General features: G+C 47.2%; 1 protein-coding gene and 1 long non-coding RNA gene across 11 annotated transcripts in view; both read left to right on the forward strand.

Moving 5' to 3' along the window:
* LOC309626840 overlaps nt 1–3,460 on the forward strand; it is a 36,405-nt gene extending 32,945 nt beyond the window's left edge. The window contains exon 6 of the long non-coding RNA XR_014243425.1: nt 3,316–3,460. This is a non-coding gene — a long non-coding RNA (uncharacterized lncRNA). The remainder of the gene's footprint in view (nt 1–3,315) is intronic.
* A 256-nt stretch (nt 3,461–3,716) lies between these two features.
* MYZAP (myocardial zonula adherens protein) overlaps nt 3,717–21,378 on the forward strand; it is a 99,363-nt gene continuing 81,701 nt past the window's right edge. For 8 of the 10 annotated variants that reach the window (XR_014243419.1, XR_014243420.1, XR_014243421.1 and 5 more), the window contains exons 1-2: nt 3,757–3,890; nt 14,703–14,789. Coding sequence is in view for 6 of the 10 variants with exons in the window: in XM_082388145.1 (XP_082244271.1) it covers nt 3,816–3,890; nt 14,703–14,789 (162 nt within the window). In the remaining 4 variants the exon portion in view is untranslated. Of the gene's footprint in view, nt 3,891–4,246; nt 4,317–14,702; nt 14,790–21,378 lie in introns of those variants that run through there. The other 2 variants (XM_082388141.1, XM_082388146.1) reach the window with 2 other exon arrangements.

Raw genomic sequence — 21,378 nt, forward strand, 5'->3', positions numbered from 1 at the left:
TGTTCTACTTTATCCAGAGGAGCTTTGTAATTCAATACCCTTGCCCTTGGGTTGGAAATGCGTCCTTTCTGTATTGTGAAAGTTTGGCCTCTGTTTGGCATTGAGAACGGGAATATGCCAGGACTTCGGGACGTTGTGACACCTGAATGGAAGGGGGAAAAAAAGAGAAGCCTCAGAGACATAAGAGTGCAGAGGGCAAAAATACCAGCAAGCCAGGCATCGCTTGGGCTCACCTCTTCTGTGTCCTGCTCAGTGATTCCATTCCTGATTGGTTCTGCCAAGAAATAAAGGTAGTCTTTGCCACTTAGGACTTTGCTGGAGAAATGGGTCCCATCATAAGCTCCTCAACGAAAGATGCCGATAGAGAGTCTGGAGAGGGTTTTGTAGAGAGTAACACGGACAATTCAGAAAGCAGAAGCTGGAGCATATGAGAGAGAAGTCTAGGAGCTGGGACGGGAGAAGGAGGTGCAATCTAGTGACTGATTTCAAGAAAATGAAGGGTGTTGATACAGACATCTAGAATTTTCTACAGACCTGTGCTTCAGCAGAGAAATTTAGGACAGCTTTTAGGCATATGTGGCTATTACTGTGGATGGGAATGGGTGGCGGCTGAGAGTTCTGTTATAGCATCTCTTCCCTCCAGCCCAGTGGCACTCCTCTGTCACCAGTGCTCAGGGAGGGCCCAGAGTAGGCTGGGGCAGTGCTGAAAGGGAGCAAGCAGGGAGGCTGTCCCTACCAGAGCCCCATCCCTGCCCCCCATGTCTGCCCTCTTCCTACTCACAGTTCTAGACCAGGAGGACTTCTGGCGGGGGCAGAAGTGCTTGGCCTTTGACTCCTCTTTCAAAAAGGGTCAATCCTTCCTTTTGATCTTCTTCTCCCAGAACTCTTCATAGAAGTCCTAGTTCCTAGACTATGACTTCATTTTTGACTTTTTCCTTCCTCTGCCAGATCTACCTTTTCATTGGTTTTTCCATCCCTACTTGTCTTCCTATTTTCCTGCTGCTTCTCCTTTTCCACTTTCTGGGGGCTCCCACTCCCCTCTCTCTTGCAGTTCCTTAGGTGTTGGCCTGGCATGGGGGGGCTGTGTCATAAGCCAGAGCCTGGCATCTGCCCACCCACACCACCTGCAGCCCTTAGTGACAGCCGGCGTGGGGAACTTTCCTGGCTGGGACAATCCTGGGGCTCTGGCTGCTTCAGCTGGCAACCTGCTTGGAGACCCTGCCTACCTTAGAAGCTGGGTTAGCAAGGGTCTTAGTTTTAGTTTTGCTTGGCCATGAGTGAGTTGAAGTATTGCTCTGTAATATCATTTCTTTTTTTTTTTTCTTTCTCTTTGTTTCTTTCTTTCTTTCTTTATTTGGCCATGCCGTGTGGCTAGTGGGATCTTAGTTTCCCGGACCGAGGATTGAACCCGGGCCATGGCAATGAAAGCGCCCAGTCCTAATCACTGGACGGCCAGGGAACTCCCTGTAATATCATTTCTTCATTCATTCAACATTATTGTGCACTTGAAACATGCCAATTACTCTGTAATATCATTTCTTCACTCATTCAATATTTATTGTGCACTTACAACATGCCAATTACTGTTCTAGCCACTGGGCAGGCAGGGATGTAAACAAGATCCAGTTCCCACCAAGAGCTCACAAGCTAACGTGTAGTCTGCTGCTTTTGTAATGAAGTGTAATAGAGTATAAAAAAGGATTAACAATGTGAAAAAAACTTGGATAATGGAGAAATGAATCCATGCCCCACCCTTCCTCTCAAATGCTGACTCCATCTTGAGTGATCACTTGGGTGTTTGCCATAATATAAATAAACATCGGTGATGCCAGGTTATTTTGACTCTGAACAGCTGCCCATTTCCTAGAAAGGAGAACCTCAAGGCAACATAACAGCAATAATCATTAGCATCTTTCTACTGAGGTAATCATGCAGATATCTCTAACCCATATTGCCTTTCAACAGCTGTGTTTTGACAACTTTTTATTTTTTTTAAAATTTTTTATTGAAGTGCTGTACACCGAAACTAGCACAACGTTGACCACGTTTTATTGAAAGGCAGACCCATCTTTTAGTCACATAAAACTCTCCCAAGAAAAGGGGCCTTCATGGAAATAACGTGGGGAAAGACCTCTCATGAATGACCTCTTTTTAGAAGGGTGGGTGGATAGGAAGATGCCGGAGGTCTATAGTTAAAAAAAAAAAAAAAAAAGTAGACCTGGAGTTAGAATATTGGAGGTCTAGTCCCAGCTGTTCGCCAGTTAACCTAATGCCCCTAGGTCTCAGTTCCCTCATTTGTAAAATGGGATGATAACAGTATCCACGTTTTTGGTCACGGTGAGACTTTGCTGAGAAAAGGCATATGAAGCGAGTGTTGTAGAATGCAGACATAGCTGGGATGATGATGGTGACAGAGATGTTAAAGCACAGGCTGTGTGACATTGGGAAAGTCCCTTAGATACTCTGGCTTCAGTTTCCTCATCTGCAGAAGGAGCAAATCTCAGAGGATCAGTTGGAATTCTGTTCAGCAACAGTTCTTACGTTCCTTGAGTATCTTCTGTGTTGGTGCCACACTGAGAATTCAGAGCAGGGTGAGGCTGGGCCCTCACTCTCCAGAAGCTCACCATGGGGGAAGGGGACAGACACACACACACACACTGATGACTCTTCTTTTGAGAAGACATGGTCTCAAAAAGCATCGAGGTTCATGGATGTAAGTGTTCAGGGCAGGAGGGTCCTGGAGAGCTTGGTAGGGAGGGAGTGTTTGGGCTTTGAAGGGTGAGTGGAGAGGGATTGTCTTCCCCTGTTGAGAAACATTTATCCTCAGGATAAAGGCCAAACTCTTCAGCTAAGCACAGCAGGTTCTTCGTGATCTGGCCCAGCGCCCTTCTGCTGCTTGTCTACCGTTTGCCCCTTGCACTGTGGTATTTTCAGTTACTAAAAAATCTACCAAACCTTCTCTTGCCTTCCACCATCTTTGCGCTTGCCAGTTTTTTTGGCCTCCTCCCTCTGCTAGGGGGGCAGCAGAGTGGATAAGCAAGGCACTAGGGTCAGACTGTGCAGTCCATCTTAGCTTTGCCACTTTCCAGCCAGTGGGGCCCCTGCCTTGTTACTTAATCTCTTGGTGAGTCAGTGTCCTCATCTGCAAAATGGGGATACAGGACAATAATAGTGCCTACCTCAAAGGGTGGTTGTGAGGGTTAAATGAGGTAATACAGGAAAAGTACTTGCAGCCGGGGTCACAGGAACCATTACATAAATATGAACAGTTGTTATGAATATTCAATGCCTGGCTTGCTTCTACTTGTATTTCAGGTCTTAGGCTAGTTATCACCTCCTCTGGGAAGACTTTTCCTGCCCAGGCTAACTCCTAAGGCCACGTTGTGAGCTCCCACGGATATCATCTCTTCTACCAAAGCACCGACACCAGTTATCTTTCGGTATCCCCACCAGATTGCAAACTCCACAGGATAGGGGCCCGTGGATTGTGTTGGCTGCTGGAAGGGACACCTGGTACGCACTCAGTCCCGCCCCGGGACTGACCCTGGGAGGGCGCAGAGCCGTGGGGGAAGGTAGGTGACCAATACGGGCTGGGTCTGCGCCCTCGGCAGAAAATGCAGCTGGACGAGTCCAGCGAGTGCGGGACCCCGCCCCGGCTCCTCCCCCAGCCGGGCCTCAGCCCCGCCCCCGCGCTGCCCCTGCCGGCGCTACTGGCCTGCGCGGTCCCCACCCTCCCCGCCTCCAGCGGGGCGGCCCCCGGCTTATTCCACTCGCGAGAAGCACCGCGCCGAGCCCGCCACCAACGCCGCTGAGGGATGCTGCGCTCCACGTCCACAGTCACGCTGCTCTCGAGCGGCGGCTCCAGCGCTCCCGGGGCGCCCAACAGGAGGGTGAGTAGCAGCTGTCCCGCTTCCTGTCCAGGCCGCCCGGCTGTCGGGGTCTGGGGATAGAGAGGCACGGAAACCGGTCCCTTGGCCCTGACGCCCCACCTGGACTCAATTTTAGGTCCTGTCTCAGCTCTGAACGAGACCTTTCTTTTCTACGCCCCAGAGGCGCCGCACTGGCTCGAAGGGCTTAGGGGACTTTAGGGAATTCCCAGAGATTTCCTCCCCTTCCTGCCTCGCCTATCAAGCCAAGTGTATTGGTGGCACCAGTTTAAAAAGCAAGGGAAACTTTCTGCATTGTCCCTATCTTGAGACTCAAAGGTAATGAATGTCTTTAACACCCAAACTTTCCTCTTTCCAGCGATGAAAAGAAAGGGCCACTTGCCCCCCCTCGTGATAGAGTAACACTGATTTGGAGTGCGCTTAATCTAGGTAGGCTTCATTTTTATCAATACAGAGTAGAAATTAGCTGCTGGCCACCTAGGAGCCCAGTTGTGGGACTTGGGTTTATGCAAACTGCTTTCTTCTTTCTGATTTAAGTATTAGCACAGTGGGCACCATCTTCACCTAGGTTGCCCTTTGGAAGTGATGTTTCTTTGCCATCTTTGTTGCATCTTTTCTCATCTCTCCAGATGCTCTGTGAAAGAAATGCTAGCCACATCGTTCCCATTTTATATCTCTTCCAAGACTGGTACCTCAGAGCATACTGCCAGGGCTTTGGTTTGTGCCTTTTTGGTTCATCTGTTCATTATGATGTTCACTACTCATCATTTGGGTGAGTACTTTTCTGAGGTTGAGACTTCTCTAATCATATTTCCCCTAGGTTTAGCTAAACAAGTAGGCAAGTCCAAGCCAGGGCCCCCTTTGGTACTCCTGTTTTCTAGTCTTGTAGATGTGCTTATTTGATTTTGTATACCTCAACCAAGTGACTAGCAGTCGTCTTCAGTGCTGTTTTTCTTTAGCTCTGGAAGAAAGACTCTGTGTTACTCCTGGGTCTGGGCCAAGTGATGGGTTCAGATATGTGCACGTGCACCACTTAGGGCTGACAGAACTCTGATTGTCCAATCATTAGCTTCATAAAGAAAGATCCCCATTAGGTCCAAGTGGGTTTCCAACCACAGTCCCAGCCTTACACCAAGATGGTATTTGCCTTTTTTTTGGGAAATCCTTCTCAGTTGGAACATAATTATGACTGAGAAAGAATGAAGTCACTGAAAAGCTAGCCCTGAGCCTGGACAGGGTCATACATGAGACCAGATTGCATTAAATTCTCTAGGTCCCCCTCCAGAGTGGGTACTAGTTGGGTGGCTAAAGTGATAATGGGTGGATGAAATGTGACTAGTATAATAGGTAACTTTTCTGAAGTTTTTTTTATCAAATATTTACTTTCAAGTATTTCTTTAGTTATAAGTGCTGTGGTGTCTGGCACAATGAACACACTACTGAGAAGGCTTTGCTCTTTGAATAAGACAACTGAAATACTTTGGACTGAAGGGGTCTGCGCCCTGAATCAGACCGTGTAGGGCTGCTCTGAGCACATGGGTAGGTTCTGCAAAGAAGATATCTAAAGTTTCTAGGGTCCCCTTTATGACTTCCAGCTCTGCTCAGGATTTGCAAGTGGCACAAGTACTGTGTGTGTGTGTGTGTGTGTGTGTGTGTGTAAACTATGATCTTTGATTAATTGGTTTATTAAACAATGTTTATAGATCTGTGTGATCTATAGCAGGGCTAGATATTGGGGTCCACTCTAACTGTGGGTGCAGACATTGTCACAGACTACCATATACAAAGTGATGGTTGTAATAGTGGGGTAGAGTGTTGACAAGGTTGTGTCGAAGCTAAAAGAAAAGGTTCTTCTTGAAGCATCTGAGGAAGGCCTCCCTCTGTAGGAGACATTTGTGTTTAGTCTTGCAGGATGAGTGGGACTTTGTGAGGCAATTGACATCACTGAGATACTGAAAAAAAGGAAATATGATTCTTCTAAATGGGACTCTTGGCATATACTGTATAACAGTGGTGTATTGGACCTGCTTCAGGGCAAAACACTTATTTTTTGGAAAAACAAGAACAGGATGCCTTGAAAATAAAATTGTAGACCAAACAAGTGAAAAGCAAAAAAGTGTTCCCTAAGTTGAAAGTTTTTCAATAAACTCTGTATTGTTCTGTCTTTCCTCTGAGATATTGGACAAGTGATGGTCTTGAACAGTAACAAGTTAGCCATTAAAATAACATTTCTGTTTCATCCAAAGAGCTTACCAAATTAGGGACTGCAGGGGAACCAGGATGTGTTGATCCAGGCGTTCAAGCCAACCAGAAATGGCGCTGACAGCTGACACTGAGCAGGGAGTTCTCTGAGTCAGCCACCAGGGTGGTATGGCCAGACCAGACTGTCACTAGTTATCCTTTGTTCAATAGCTGCCACCTACAATTTGTACTTCCTTCTTATCTGAAATCTCTCAAGGGAAAAAAAAAAAAAAACAGGTGGGAGAGTAATTTCTGTCAGCTGATAAACAAAGCTCTGAGAGGCATTTATGGATGCCAACCAGCAGGGGTTATAAAATTAAAAAAAAAAATCTGCCTTCAAACCAGTTGTGCACTAAAAATAGTTTTATCTATGGCAACAGCAGGAAGATAAATTGGCTGGAGAATAACCATAGACAGGTTGATGACCTTGGAGAATAAACATTTTTTAAAAGGTTGACGTTGCTTTGTGATTTGGAAAGGGATTTTGTAAATGCAGCTAATCCCACTGAATGAGACTTTGCAGTGAAAGGTCAGTGGTGTAGCCAGGTTGTGTGCTTTGGGGGGAAGGCACGTGTTGCTTTGGGCAGCCAGATATATTTGGTTGAGCTGTTCAGCGAGGGTGGTGTGAGATGATAGACTTGTCAAGGGTTCCCCCAGCACCATGCTCTGTCGATAATAAGAGACTGTTGGCTACTGTTACTGGTATCGTGGCCCCTCAGTGGCACATAAAAACAAAACCAAACCCAACAAGGCCACAGGGATAGGACTGTCTCGTGGCCTGCTCTTGCCAATATTTCTTTGTATTTGGCAAAGGCTTCCTCCGTTCACAGCTGGAATGGGCTGCTCAGTCATTACTTCCTCACTCTCCTGGGTCCCATTTCTGTCTGATAGGCTCAAAAGAAAGAATTCTCCTTAGCTGGCCGGTGAATGGGTCAGACAGGTGTTTACCTCACTTCCTTTTCCTTTCACAGAAACATCTATGTGCATAACTTCTGTATCATCCTATGGGGCTCTGAGGAAGGGACACTGGGCATTGTGGGACCTCAGCGTCTGGTGGGAGGAAGCTGGCTGCAGCATCCCCCAGGGAGGGGATGGGCAGGGGGCCCGCTGTACTCAGGAAACAGTTGGCTGCTCCCCTGGGACCTCCTGATCCCAGTTGAGGGGTTTTAGCCAAAAAGCCTCTGCCACTAAGAATTGATAGTTGTAGGCTCAGAAAAAAAATGTCCTGACTTCTCTACTTTGGTTCACCCATCTCGCTGTGTCAGGTGTAGGATGAAGGGACCTGAGTTCTGGGGATTCTTAAGGAAACCTGAGATCCGGAGGCTGGGTGTTACCACTGAGCTTCTGGTCACTTAGGAAACCCTTTCAGGTCAGCCTCAAAAATTGTAGAATTGAGTGCAGGGAGCTGTGGATCCTGGGCCAACTAACTAGAGACCAAGTTGAAATGTTTCGATCTAAAATATAATACTTTCAGTGATTACGTGTGTTACGGTCTTCTTGCTTCCTGCAGCCATCTCTCTCAGCCGAAAACTGTCCTGGTAGATATTCCCCAGCACACAGAATAGTAACACAGAGGTACTTACCTCTTTCCCTCCTTAGAAGAGTGATATTTCCTAAATGTCAGTCACCTTGTTGACTGTTCTTTGTCTTTTAAGGCCAGAGTGATCCCTCTAAAATGCAGTTACCTAGCTCCTCTACTTCAAGACCCCCCTCAGTCTTGTACCCCCAGGAACAAGCACAAACCCCCTTAGTTTAGTACCCAGGGCCTTCTGATCTGGCCTTTGCCTTCCCCTTCCCCCTCCTCATGCATACTCTTTGCGGATGTCCCCAATTACTTGCTGTTCCCCAAGCTTTTGATGCTGTTCCTCGCCTCTGATGAAGGGTCAGCTCCTCCAGGAAGTCTGCTCTGAACCCCCTCTTCCGTGTTCCCCTAGAGGCCTGTGCACCCCATCATTGCTCCTATCTATGATTAGCTACTTGAGAAGGTTTCAGGACCCTGCCTCCCCAAGCCTGGTGTAATAGGTGCTTAAAAGGAAGAGTGTCACCAGGGTCCTCAAACAGCCACACTTAACACTGAGCTGGCAAACGGGAAAACAGGAAGAGAAGCTTGGGATGAAGCCAGCCCGTGACCTCTGGCCCACCTGGGCAGGAAGCAGGTGTCCTGTGGATGGAAGTGTCGGCCCAGGTGAGGAGTTTGACAGCTCTGGGAAGGCCTCCAAGTATTCCAGGTGCTTCATCCTGTTGCACTGTTGGAGTTTCATTCCTTTGGTTAAGTGAGTGGTTCTCTACTCTGGTTACGCACGGAATACCGAGAAGCTTAAAATACCTCTGCCCAGGCCCCAGCCCAGACCATCTAAATGAGAACATTGGAAAGTAGAGAATAACATCAGCATTGTTCAGGCAGCTCCCCGGGTGACTCTAATGTGCGGCCAAGGATTGGAACTCTTCCTTCCAGGGTTGCTCTCCCAGACAGCTTTCCTGGAAATGCAGACAGTCCTGGGCCTGTGTTCTGAAAGGTCCCTTTGCCTTGGTGGAAGGGCAAGGTGGTGGTGGGGGTCAGGGTGGAGGAGTCATAACACACCAGGTCACACTGGTGTCTGTGTGTGTTCGTACCTGTGTTTTTCTCTCTGGGTCTTGGCATTCGGGGCACATGGTGAGCCTGGTACAGATGAGCTAGCTAGAGCAGGAAGGAGAAGTCACCATCCTCTTACTTATGAATTTTGTCTGGAGTCAGCCCTGACACAGAATAGGGGGTTCCAGGACACTTTATACCGCCTGGAAGAAGTGTCCAAGTACGTAGGTTAAGGGTTGGCAAGCTACAACCCCGTAGTCAGATCCAGCCCTCTACCTGTTTTGTATACTCTGAGCTAAGAATGGTTGTTACAGGGCTTGCAGACCCTCAGTGTTTACTATCTGGCCCTTTACGGAAAAAATTTGCCCCACCCTGATGTAGATAATCAGGCCTGCAAGTTCAGGACCAAAGCCTACTTCAAAGTAAGAGGCCTACTTCAGACGGGGCAGGCCCTGTCCCGCCTGTGTATTCCAGAGATTTTATGCTTGTGCTGAGCAGAGGGATTGTGGTGTCCGTCCTCCCAGCCACAACCTTAGTGGCCACACCTTCTGTTGTTAGGCGGAGCTGGGCAAGGGTCCCACGGTCACAAAGTGGACCAGGCCTGAGGGAAGTGTAAATGCACTTGGCTCATTTCCTTAGGGAAATCCATGTTCGTAAACTGATGAGCAAACCCGGCACCTCCCTAGGTCATCTTCACCCCTTTTTATTTGAGAGGGACAGTTTTCCCTTGGGTGAGCCCAGGTACCTGAAGCTGAGAGCATGATGGTACGTGGATCCCAGAATCCCCCCTCCATGGGGACCAGCTTTCTGCCTCCACAAAGGGGGTCAGAAACAAGTCCCCAGAGGCCCGGCTTTGCTCCTAGGTGCCCTGATTGCAGACAAGGGCTCGGTTGTGTATCTTCTTGTGGAAGAGGCTTGAATGCTCACTGCCCCTGCCTTGCTATTCCTCCCGTGGGGGTTGGTTTGAAGAAAGTGGAAGGCTCTCTTGGGAGTTTCAGGTACATTCTCCTTACCGTGTTTTAGTTCAACCTAAAAAGAAACCCACACTGACATTTACTGAGCAGGGCCTATTATGTGTTGATACTATGCTGAGCGCTGTAAGGGCTACAAAAGCAATTAAGGTACAAAGCCTACTTGGGAGCCCTGTTTCCCCCTATCCAGTCCATGTTGTTGGGTGTGGAACATAATAGGAGGTACTCAATAATTGCTATTGAATCACTGAACTCAGGTTTGGGTGTTAGTCCCTTCCTCCAGAAATTTAAATGGCTCCCCCATGTCTTCCATCAGGCACTTGTAGCTTCTCAGAGTTTGGCCCCTACCTGTTTGTCCATTTTCCTCCCCCACTGTTGCTCAGGCTGCAGGCCCATTTACCATTTTCAGAACATGCCAATGTCTATGCCTTTGGCCAGCCTGGAATGACTGCCTTGCCTGGTAATTGTCTGTTGTTATTCTGATGATGGATTCTCCCAACCTCACTGACCCAAGCAGTCCTTTCTGTCTTTCTATACCCAGCTCAAATGTCATCTCTAGGAGCCTTCCGACGTACTCCCACCTCCAGTTAAGATGATTGTTCTCCTTCCTATATTCCCAGGGTAAAAAAGACAACTTACAGAGTTCTAAGCCCTAACTAAGTTCTAAGCCTAACAGTTCTAACTGTTCTAAGCCCTTTTCATTAGTTTTTTCATTAGTTTATTTAATCCTCACCACAATTTCAAGAGAGTGGTTCTGCAGTATTGTTAGCCGTGTTTTACAACTAAAGTAACTGAAGCAATAAAGATTAAGTAGCTTTCCAAAGGTTTCATAGCTAGTAGGTGTCAGAACCAAAATTGGAGCCCAGAAGTGCAGTTCCATCGTGCCTTAACCACAAACTACCCTGTCTCTCCCAATATTATATTGGCTATACCAAGTGCTCTTGATTGCCCTTTGTGGGTGTGTTTCTGGATTATGAGCCTCTATGGGCATGGCTGTTTCTTTTCCATATTAGTACCCTCATAGCCCTTAAAAGTATTTTACAAGAGGTGGGTGCTCAGTACTTGAAGTACACTAAGTCCATCTTCCTGCTTTTGATGCACTAGAAGGGACCCTTTCTTATAGGGACGGCTGGTCCAGCAGTAGTGTTCAGGGTAAGTTAGATTCAGCTCTCCTCAAAGTTCAGAACACAAGGCTGAGCCAGCTGCCGTGGGAACCCCTGGGAATAAACTACCTTACCTGCCTCTCAGGTACTGTCCGGCCTGGGCTGCTGTGGGTATTATGTACCTGAGTGTCAGGAAACCATGAAGGTCAGCATCGTAAAATGCTCAGAGAGATAAGCAACACTGCCTTGGTCTTACTCAGTGGGACATTTTCCCATGGGGAGATTCCTGAAAGTGAATGACTAAAGGGAGGTAAACTCTACTGGCTCAACCTATCGGATGCATTCAGGGGTTACTTAGTGCTTCTGTAAAGAAATTCAGAGTACTTTTTAGACCTTTGGGATGTTCTCTTTGCTGCTCCTGAAGCAGTCCTGTGGGTCTAGGAAGGACTGATCTCTCTCTCTCTCTCTCTGTCTGATATAGTTGCTCTCAATCTTTATTTTTGCTATGACTACTACGATTTTTAATTTAAAAACTTACACATACTTGGAACAGGTGTAGACATCGCAGAAATCCCACTTTCCAAAGATCGCCACCACTACCACCAGCAGCAGCTGGTTGTGTTTCCTTAAAGACATTTTTTTCCCCCCACAAATCTACACAAATTATCAGATTGTATTTAAAAAACAAAAATGGAGTTATTGTTAACATTTTTCCCCCAGCACCTTTCTTTTTTTCATGTGACAGTACATTTGACCATCTTATTAGGAAGGGTCTGATCCTGTTCCAAGCTGGGTTTGAATTGCATCTGTATAGTCAGTCCATCTGTGGGTCAGCACTGATTACAGGATGCAAGCACCACGTGTAATCCATGCCTTACTGTTTCCATAAAAGCACTTCTAACGACAAGAGTAAACACTCTACACAGGGGCCTGGGTGTAGCCGCAAGCACCTGCTGCACCTGCCAGATAGCTTTGAAGTCAGATGTTTATTTTACATGTTCATTTTATTTTAATTCATTACCTATCACCAGGTAAAACTGATAGTTTAGAGAAATGCATTCTCTTTATCCTGCGGCTTTGCATACCGTAGGGTATACATGGCTCGGGGAGACTTTCAGGAAGTGTGTTGAGGAATATCGGAGTTCTGAGTGGACAAATAAAGAATTGTCTCAATCAGGGGGAGGGGACTTCTCATTTTGAGTGATTGGACCCATGAGGTCCCTTCTGGGCCTTGTCTTTTCTTCAGTTTTTTAGTTTATTCTGAAAATTATTGCCATTAGGGATTACCCCTCTAGGGCAATCAGCCTAAAAAAAGGTATCACTTGCAGTACTAATACCCACTAGATCCGTTGACCAAATTGTTTAGTATTATGGAAAGCAGAGCCGGGAAGCCAATTAAGCCTATATCATTTTGGAGTTTGTAGGATGATGATAATATCTAGATAATAATAAAAATATCTAACACTGACAGAGGCTTACTATGTGCCAGACATCTTCCTTTACCTGCCTTTTACCCTTGAGATTCAGAGAGATTAAATAGCTTGCTCATAATCAACACAGCCTAGTAGGTGTTGGAACCTGTGTATGTGCGTGTGCATCTGTGTAGGTATATACATGTGTGCGCACACTCTGTGTGTGTGTGTGTGTGTGTGTGTGATGTGATGCAGGAGAAAAGCCCTTCCTTTTCTCTGCAAAACTGTGCTGTGGCTCAGATCCAGCCTACCAGACAAGATTATTGAGCATCACAGGCTAGGATTACCTGCCGGGTGTGAGTTACACTTTGATGTCTGTGCAAATGCCAGCTGTTTTCAGCCAGTCCAAGTGGCCTGAAGTCAAAGGGTTACCTTTCTCTGGAGGCCCTCGGATTCCCATCAGTGTTGTGGATTGCCAGCTAAGAGAGCTACGTGCTGGGATGGCTTGGTTTCTCTTTGGCCAGCATGACTGGCGATGAGCTTTGAAGGTTTATTGCAAAGTTGGCCGTGTGTCAGGCCACATCTCACCCTGGGGTTCCTGGAGTCAAAGCTTGCCCAGAGGAGAGTGAGGATGAAGAAGGATCTTGAAACCAAATCACATGACTGAAAGAACTGGGGTTGTTTAGTGCAGAAGAAAGGAGGTTCAGGCTTGTGAAGAGTAAAGGGAATTCTGTTGCAGTCCCTGAGGGCACCCTGGGTCCATTAGGTAGGAGTTCTGAGGAAGAACTTATAAGTTCATTATCAGGAAGCTAGAGGTGTCAGGGAGCAAAATGGGGTACCTCAGAGGGAGGCAGAGGTGTGTGTGGAAGTGCTGATGTGTCCCAAATGTGCTCTCACCTGTACATGGAAAATGTTACCCTCAGTCTGGGTGTCCACCTGCCAGGTACACTGTTGGGTGAGGGGGTTCCTTCGTAGGCTGGCAGGTTGGCATTCAAAGGTCTTTTACAATCATATCCAACCCTGGGCTTCTTGGATGCAGGGTACTTTTGCTCAGAAGCTGCCCTGTGGACCAGTGCAGATCTGTGACCCTGCAAACCAGGTTGCGGGGTGTATTAGTTTGCTAGGGTTGCTGCAAAAATGTACCACAAGCCAGGTGGCTTAAGCAGCAGCAATGTATTGTCTCACGGTTGTGGAGACCAGAAGTCCAAAATCAAGGTGTCAGCAGGATTGGTTCCTTAGGGGGGCTGTGAGGGAAGGGTCTGTTCCAGGCCCTTCTCCTTCGCATGCTCACATGGTGTTCTTCCTGTATGTGTGTCTGTCTCCCAATTTCCCCGTTATATAAGGACACCAGTTATTTGGGATTAGGACCCACCCTAATGACCTCATTTTAACTTCTGTAACCTCTATAAAGACCCTATTTTCAAATAAAGTCACGTTCTGAGGTGCTAGGGGTTAGGACTTCAACATAATACATTTTAGGGGGACACAATTCAACCCATAACAGGGACAAGCAGTGCTCTCCTGAGTGCAGTTGGCTGTGGGCTGGGCACTCTGGGTGCTGCTTTGGCCCTCTGGGGTTTTGTTGTTGTTGTTGTTTTAATGGTAGGATCACTTCTGTCTGGAAAATGTCACAGTAGGACCAGGCTGTGACAATAGGGTGAAATAAACATCATGTGGCGTTAAGTACATTGTCATTGTTGTGCAACCATCACCACCATCCATCTCCAGAATTTTTTCATCTTTTCGAACTGAAACTCCATACCCGTTAAAGGATAACTCAGCCCCTGGCAACCGCCATTCTGCTCTCTGTCTCTATGAATTTGACTACACCAGGGACCTCATGTAAGTGGTAGCATATTGGATTTGTCCTTTTGTGCCTGCCTTATTTCACTTAGCATAATGTCCTCAAGTTTCCTCCATGTTGTAGCATGTGTCAGAATTCTCTTCCTTTATAAGGCTGTAGAATATTGTGTTCTATGTGCGTACCATATTTTATTCATTCATGCATTGATGGACATTTGGGATGTTTCTGCCTTTTGGCTGTTGTCAATAATGCTGCTGTGGACATGGGTATATAGACTTTTTAAAAAATGTTGTGATTAAACTTGTACATGTCTGTTATAGGAAAAGCCAACACAGAGTCAAGTAGAAAGCACCCTCCTACCCCATCACCACTGTGTATAGTTTGGCCTCTATCCTTCTAGCTGTATTTTGGCCCATGGTTGTGAAATCAGATCGTTCTGTACTGTCACGGAACATGAGCCATTTCAAAAAATGTTTGAACTCTGTGAAACTATTCAGTAGTTTCCTAAACAAGGAAAACATAAAACATAAGCAGTGAGGTGATGAGTGCCTGTGATGGGCCAGGCAAAGGCTGGTCTTACCCCAGCGTCCCCTGTGAGATTGGTACCATCATCACCATTGCTAAGGAGGGGAAAGAGGCTCTGAGAAGCCCCAGGTCATCCGGCTGCTCCAAATGCAGGTTCATAACAGGCCTCTTCTCTCGTCTCTCTTAGGCAAATGTCTGCAGACTACGGCTGACCGTACCTCCTGAAAGTCCAGTGTCTGAGCCAAGTGAAAAGAAGGTTGAAAGAAGAGAGAAGGTAAGCCATCTCTGAAGCGAAGCCCTGGCCAGTTCCCGTCTTTGTACTCTTTTATTTTAACCCCTTTTCCTGCCATCCTCCATCCAGGCTATTCACAGAGCCTGCATGTCAGCAGCTGTGTGATGAAAGGCCCTCTTGAACTTGCTCCCCGTCTGCCATCTTCCCAGAAGTCAGGCTGCTTTGCTGCCTTCTGTCCCTGCTCTTGCTTCTTGGTGAATGCAGGCTCCGTGTGGCCTTGAGGCTCCAGGAGTGCTGGCCTTAGTGACAGGTGCTGTGGCTGGGAACGTGATTTTCCTGAAACAGCCTCATCCTGTTGAGTCCAAGGGCCCATTGTGAGCTGCCGGTGGGGCCTGAGCCTTTCCCTGTGGCTGGAGCCGGAGGCCCCGCTCACATGGTGGAGGGGTTGCCTGGAGAGGTGCAGCCAGCGGCAGCTCTGGCACGGCAAGGGCACCCGGCTGCAGGGAGGAGGAGTTGCGCAGACGTTTTGGTGCCAGCTGCTGTGCTACACGCTGGGCCACAGAGATAACTCTGACCTTGGCCTTGCCTTGAGAAACTCGTCGTTTTGCAGGTGAGACAGACGTATAAATAAACCAAGAGGATGTGATCGTTCGAGTGTTAGGCTCCAGAAGTGTAAGCAGGGCTCTGGGAACATGGAGAATTGGGCCATATCAAAGGACCCAGTAGCCTGTTTGAAAGGGCTCTCACTGGTAAAAATGGAAAAATTTCAACATTAAAAAGAATTAATGACAGGGATGAGCCCTGGCACATTGAATAATAAAAAAAACCTCATGGGTTTATAGTAATAATCAGAGAGAGAGATTCAGAGAGAGATTATAGAAGGGAAAGCTCTTCTTTATATGACATCGGCTGATAAATTTAGAAAATCTCTGCTTTGTAACCCCCAGGTCAGGTCATCAATGAATGCAAACACTAATTGGTGGAAGATTACTGTGGAGCAGTATATTCATGTGAGCTCAAGAGTATTACCTCACTGATCACTTACTGACTCTAAAGGTACAATATGCCACAATATGGTAGCCAGTAGTTCTACCAGGTGATCTGATTCAGCATTACCAACAGTGGGCAGCCTGGTATTATGTGACTTCTGATGTGATACAGTTCAGAAGTAAACAATGTTACCAGTAATATTCATGCCAAACTTGTTTAATTGAATCTAGTAATAAGGACACAGAAAAAGCCAAAATGTAGGACTGTCTACAAAAAATCAGCCAGGCTCCCTTAATAAATTCAATGTTATTTAAGAAAAATGAGAATCTATCGGAGATAAAAGGGACTAGAGAGACTTAATATCATTATCATGAATTAAACCTTAATTAAATCCTGGATCCAAAAAAAGTCTATAGAAGATATATTGGGATAACTGTACAGTTTTGAATATGAACCCATATATTACATATTATTGAATAAATAGTACTTTTCTTACTTGTGATAACGGTACATTGGTTACGTAGTTTATTCTTCCAGCTTCTCTGTACCTTTGAACATTCTCCAAAGAAAAAGTTTGGGGGTAAAAGCTCATAACCAAAGAGAGCGGGAGTGGTCAGGCTTTGGCTGCTGGACCCTGGCTGATGCCCAGGGGCCTGTGTTGCTGGGGGAAGGGGTCCCCTTCTGCCCTCACCAATCCCCTCCCTGTCCTTCCTTTCAAAGCTGATAGATTGGTCAGAGAAGTGGCCCTGGGCTGTGTCCAGGGGTTAATGGGCAGCTTAGCACATGGGGAATCAGAACGAGTGCTTGCTGGAGAAAGGGGCCCAGGCTGGGGTGAGTGACAGGACAAGGGCCCCGTATGCATGGTAGAGACAGTGGGAAATTTGGTCTTTGGGAGTTAGACCCGAGCTGCACGCCTGGGGAGGTGTTGGTGAGGGGCTTCTGGGTGCTGACACTGGGACAGTGGGTGCTGTGAGGCACCGGAGGGCATGTCACTGCACTAGAATAGTCAAGTATTCCCGAAGGAAGAGGCAATGTGTTCTATGCCATAGACCCTCCTTTTTTTTTTTTTTTTTTTTTGTTGATCAAAACGTCATCCTGAACCAGGATGTAATCCAGGTGAAAGTGGCGCTGGTGGGGGACAAAGTCCTTCCAGTCTCCCTGCACCCTACACCCTCCCGCCTGGGAACTCAAGGGGCGTGCGGAGAAATGCTGGGGGAGAGGATGCGCCAGGATGCTTCTTAGACTGGGTGGACCAGGTGTGCAGCCTGAGTGCCCATCTCTGATGCATCAGTGACTCACTGCAGAAGAACTGGGGTAGAGAGGAGGAGGGTGCGGCTGGCTGTTACCCCAGAACCGAAGTCCTTGGGTGGTGGCCGCACTTGAAGGTCCTGGTGGTAACTGTGAGGCTGTTCTGGGTGATTTCGTCACCATGTCCTAGACAGGTGCCTGGTCTTGAGTCATTGGGAGCCAGAGGCAGGCACCAGCAAGGAGGCCCTGGGGGTGCCAGCTCCTCTGATGTGCCTTCAGTGTGCCTGCCCCTCTCTGTGACATCATACATAGCCCACAAAATTGCAAGATGCCGGGAACACTGGTGAAGTGACTTTGGTTCCTTTGGAGGGGTCTGCGGCGTGCAAAGGCGGGGTTTGGAGCTCGCTCGGATATAGAAGCCGTTAAGTGGCCCAGAGTGGGTTACTGATAAAGCGAAACTTCTCAGAGGATTTCCAGGGCCCTGTTAGAGCTTCAGCCGGCTGAGGGCAGGACCGGGCCTTGTTCTTTTTCACAGTCATGGAGGATGCTTAGTGTCTTTTGAGGACCTACGGATGCCATGGGGCAGCCGGCCACACACAGACACCACTGCCAGCTGGGCCATTCTGTCTACTGGCCCCAAATCATCAGGAAGAGGAATTACTCGCAGTGGAGGGGGGGAAGGGTGTAGCAGGTGGTACAGGTTGCCCAGCTTCAGGATGGGGTGTTTGGAGGCTTCTGGAGGTAATCACAGCAGAGGCAGCGTCTTTCTCTGGAGTCATGGGTTCCTCGGGTGGATGTGGACGGCTTCCTGCTCCTAAGGCAGATGCTCAGGTGCCTGCTCCTCTTCGTCTTTCTCTTAAGGAAGATCCCACCTGCCCCGAGACTGCTTTCCCCAGTCCCCGGATGGCTCCCAGACACTTTGTTTCTCTGCTATTAGTTTCCTCATCTTTCAAGTAGGCACATTAAAGCCTAGCTGCAAAGAGTAACTGAGCTAGTATATGCAAAGGTCCCACCACAGTGTCTGGCCTGGAACACTAATTAGAGAGGCAATGACTTAATGCCAAATCGCTTCCCCTTGTTTGTCAAACCCAGTGGCCCTGGTTCTTCGCTTTTCTCCCCTGTCCCCCCTGGAGAAGTCATTCTCCTTCCTGAAACTGCCCGTCCTGCATCTCCTCCTCGCTCTTGGGCTGTGCCTGCTGCATCTTTTCTGATGTTATGATGTCCCCCTCTGAGCATCCCTCTGCCAATACACCTGGGCCTCGCCTCCTCGCTCTGCACAAACCTTACCTCAGAGAACTCCTCCGTACACAGGTTGGCCTCTTTGGGGGGGATGCACACCCCGTACATCAGCTTTGCTCTCCCGAGTCCCCGTCCTACTGGTGGCTGAGTTGGTGTTCAGTGTTCTCTGCATGGTGTTACTTTTATGGACAGATATTTTATTGCTGTATTACCGTTATTTTAGTATTTAAAAGTATGACATCTGGATCATTTATGAGTCTCTGCCCAGCCACTCTCAGTTTATCCAAGTCTCCTCATCCTTCAAGGCCCTACTGAAGGCCCGCTTCCCCAAGACCTTCCTGGACTGCCTGTGCTTGGGTGATTATCCCCTCTCTTGAGCTACAGGATACCCAGGCTACCCTCTCCCTTGGCACCTAGCCATCTGCTGCTAAGCACTCCAAATATCTATACACACATATTCCTGCAACATCCGTGTACAACATGTACATATATACACACACATAAAAATGTGCAGTCTTTTAATTTTGCCCGTAGTTGGCGCTTAGTGCGTGACTGTGGATTATGATGATTCAGTTTTGTATTAGTTTCCTTGGGCTGCCATAAAAAAGTTGCACAAACTGGGGGGCTTAAACAACAGAAATTTATGGTGTCCCAGTCTTGGAGGCTGAAAGTCCGGGATCAAGGTATCAGCAGGGCCTTGCTCTCTCTGAGGGCTCCAGGGAAGAATCCTTCCTTGCCTCTTTCAGCTTCTGGCGGCTCTTGGCAACCCCTGGCTGTGGCAGCATCACTCCAGCTTTACATGCTGTTCTCCCTGTGTGTGTTTGTCTCTGAATCCAATTTGTCCTCTTTTTGTAAGGACACTAGTCATATAGGATTAGGTCTTAACTCCAGTGACCTCTTCTTAACTTGACCCTGTCTCCAAATAAGGCCAAATTCTGAGGTACTGGGGATGGGGGCTCCAACATCCTCTCTATTTGCAGGACACAGTTCAACCCATGATAAGTTTCTTTGTGGAATATTCTCACCTTAAATTGTATTAACAACTCGGGCAAATGAGCGATGGACTTTTATTTGTATATTAAACGTCATTAATTATATGGAAGAGGAAATGCTGATTAGTTTGTAGACACAGATTTCGTGTTGAGGGATTGATGACATGTTTATTAAATTGTTGAACATTAAAATTAAAATTGGTAGTAGATAATTTTGAAATTAAACCCCTATCATTTTCAAAGAACTTTGTGAATGTATGTATCCATGTTCCTATCCAAATCTATGTGCAGATATTCTTATGCACACACAGATACACACATACACAGAGAAGTAAGAGATAGAACCAACACCAGCTATTAAACCTTTATCGTGTTGAATCAGGGTCTCACTGCATAGTTGAATTTTAGAGAATACGATCTGAGCTCTGCCCGTTCTGAGGCTGTGTGATGGTGAGGTGTTTCCAAAGTGACAAAGTAGCTTGAAGTGGATAATATTTTAATTAGCTATTAACATGCTTCTGTCATAGATGTCCTTTAGTGACTTGCGTTTTTAAAGAAGTTGTTTCTCTCTCGACCTTGGAGAACCCTGAGTGAGGGAGAGCAGATATATGTGTATGTATGAAAAGTCGGGGGCTTTCCTAGCCCAGTAAAATGGTTAAAAGGAAACCTTTGCCATTCGGTTTTATAGTCCTCTTTCCCTTAAAAGCCCCGGATGAATAAGGCTGCTGAGTTCTCATCCTTGGCGTGACTGTTTATACAACATCACAGGCTGTTGCCAGATGAGGGAGTGTGCTGCCGTGATTCAGATGGGCCTGGAGCTGCCCTGGCGATAGCGTGTGGGACTCTGTGTGCCTCTCAGAGATAGCAGCCCCTGGAGGGCAAAGAGGCCTGGGCTCTAGTCCTGGCTGCCTGATCACGCGAGGTCATGGTCGGGCTGCTCAGGTCATCTCCAGGGGCCTCAGTTTCCTCTTCTAGCAAATGGAAATGTTAGCCCGGAGCCAGCATTTCCCCACATTTCTTTAGTTCTAGAACTCTATTCAAACGAATATGTATGACAGCGCCATCTGTAGAACGGTGAAAGTGCAGTGGCTCTGGTTTAACATAAGGTCAGGGCCGCGTCGGCTGCCCCAGAAGTGCTCCCGCCCCACAACCTCACTGGACACCGAGGAGGGGCCGGGAGATTGCGCACCAAGCTCTTGCATTTTCCTAGCAGAGAAACCAAGGCCAGTTCAGGGGTGAGCGTTTCACTGTCAGAGTAAATCTGGTGACTGTGATGGGAATAGCAAAAGGATCCAAGAGGAGAGAGGTGGACAGACAGGCGGAAGCATTCAGACAGATGTGGAGAATGTAGTAGGAAATCAGATGCTCGGAAATGTAAAGCCACCACCGCTAACGATAGAATCTGTCAGTTATCCGCTAGTATGCCCAGCAGTGCACTAGATGATTTATGTATATTATTCCATGTATTCCTTAAGACAAGCTTCTGAAATTGGTGGTATTATCCCCATTTTACTGTTCAGGACCCTGAAACAGTGAAGTAAGTCACTTGCACAGGGCCACACAGCTAGTAGTAGTAGCAGTTCTGTCTCGGATCTGTGCCCCGGCCCTGTCGTCATGGTGATGTCAACTTGCACACTTCCTCCTATCAGGAAAGTCTGTTGTATCAGTCAAGGTAACTTACCTAAGGTGTGTACTATACCCCTGGGTTCCAGAAAAGAACTGATCCTGCCACCTCCCCCAAGATATTCTTCTCCTTCTCTTTTTCCTGGAGTGTTTAGGCCTAAGCAGCTATTGTCTGCTTAGAATGGAGTAATATCTTTAAGATACTACTTAGAGATATCTTTATAGATAGAGTATATCTTTAGAGTAGTATAAAGAGTAATATCTATAAGATATTAGTATAGAGTGTAGAGTAATATCTTTAAGAGGTTACTCTTAAAAGGATACTATCATTAGAACTACATTCTCTTGCGGGATTTCTGCTTGGCTAGAATTTTTCTTTCCCTTCTCATCTTTAAGCATTCAAAGTGATCCGTCTTCTTCCAAGCCTGAGTTTATTTAGGCAGTGGTCTCTATTCCGTCTGTGAGATAGTCAGAAATAACAAGTATCTCAATAAGCCAAAGGTCTCCATTTCTCTGAGGGGCCAGGGCTGCCCATCCCA

Source organism: Balaenoptera borealis (assembly GCF_965194805.1).
Source record: "Balaenoptera borealis genome assembly, chromosome: 3".
Taxonomy (NCBI): Eukaryota; Metazoa; Chordata; class Mammalia; order Artiodactyla; family Balaenopteridae; genus Balaenoptera; species Balaenoptera borealis.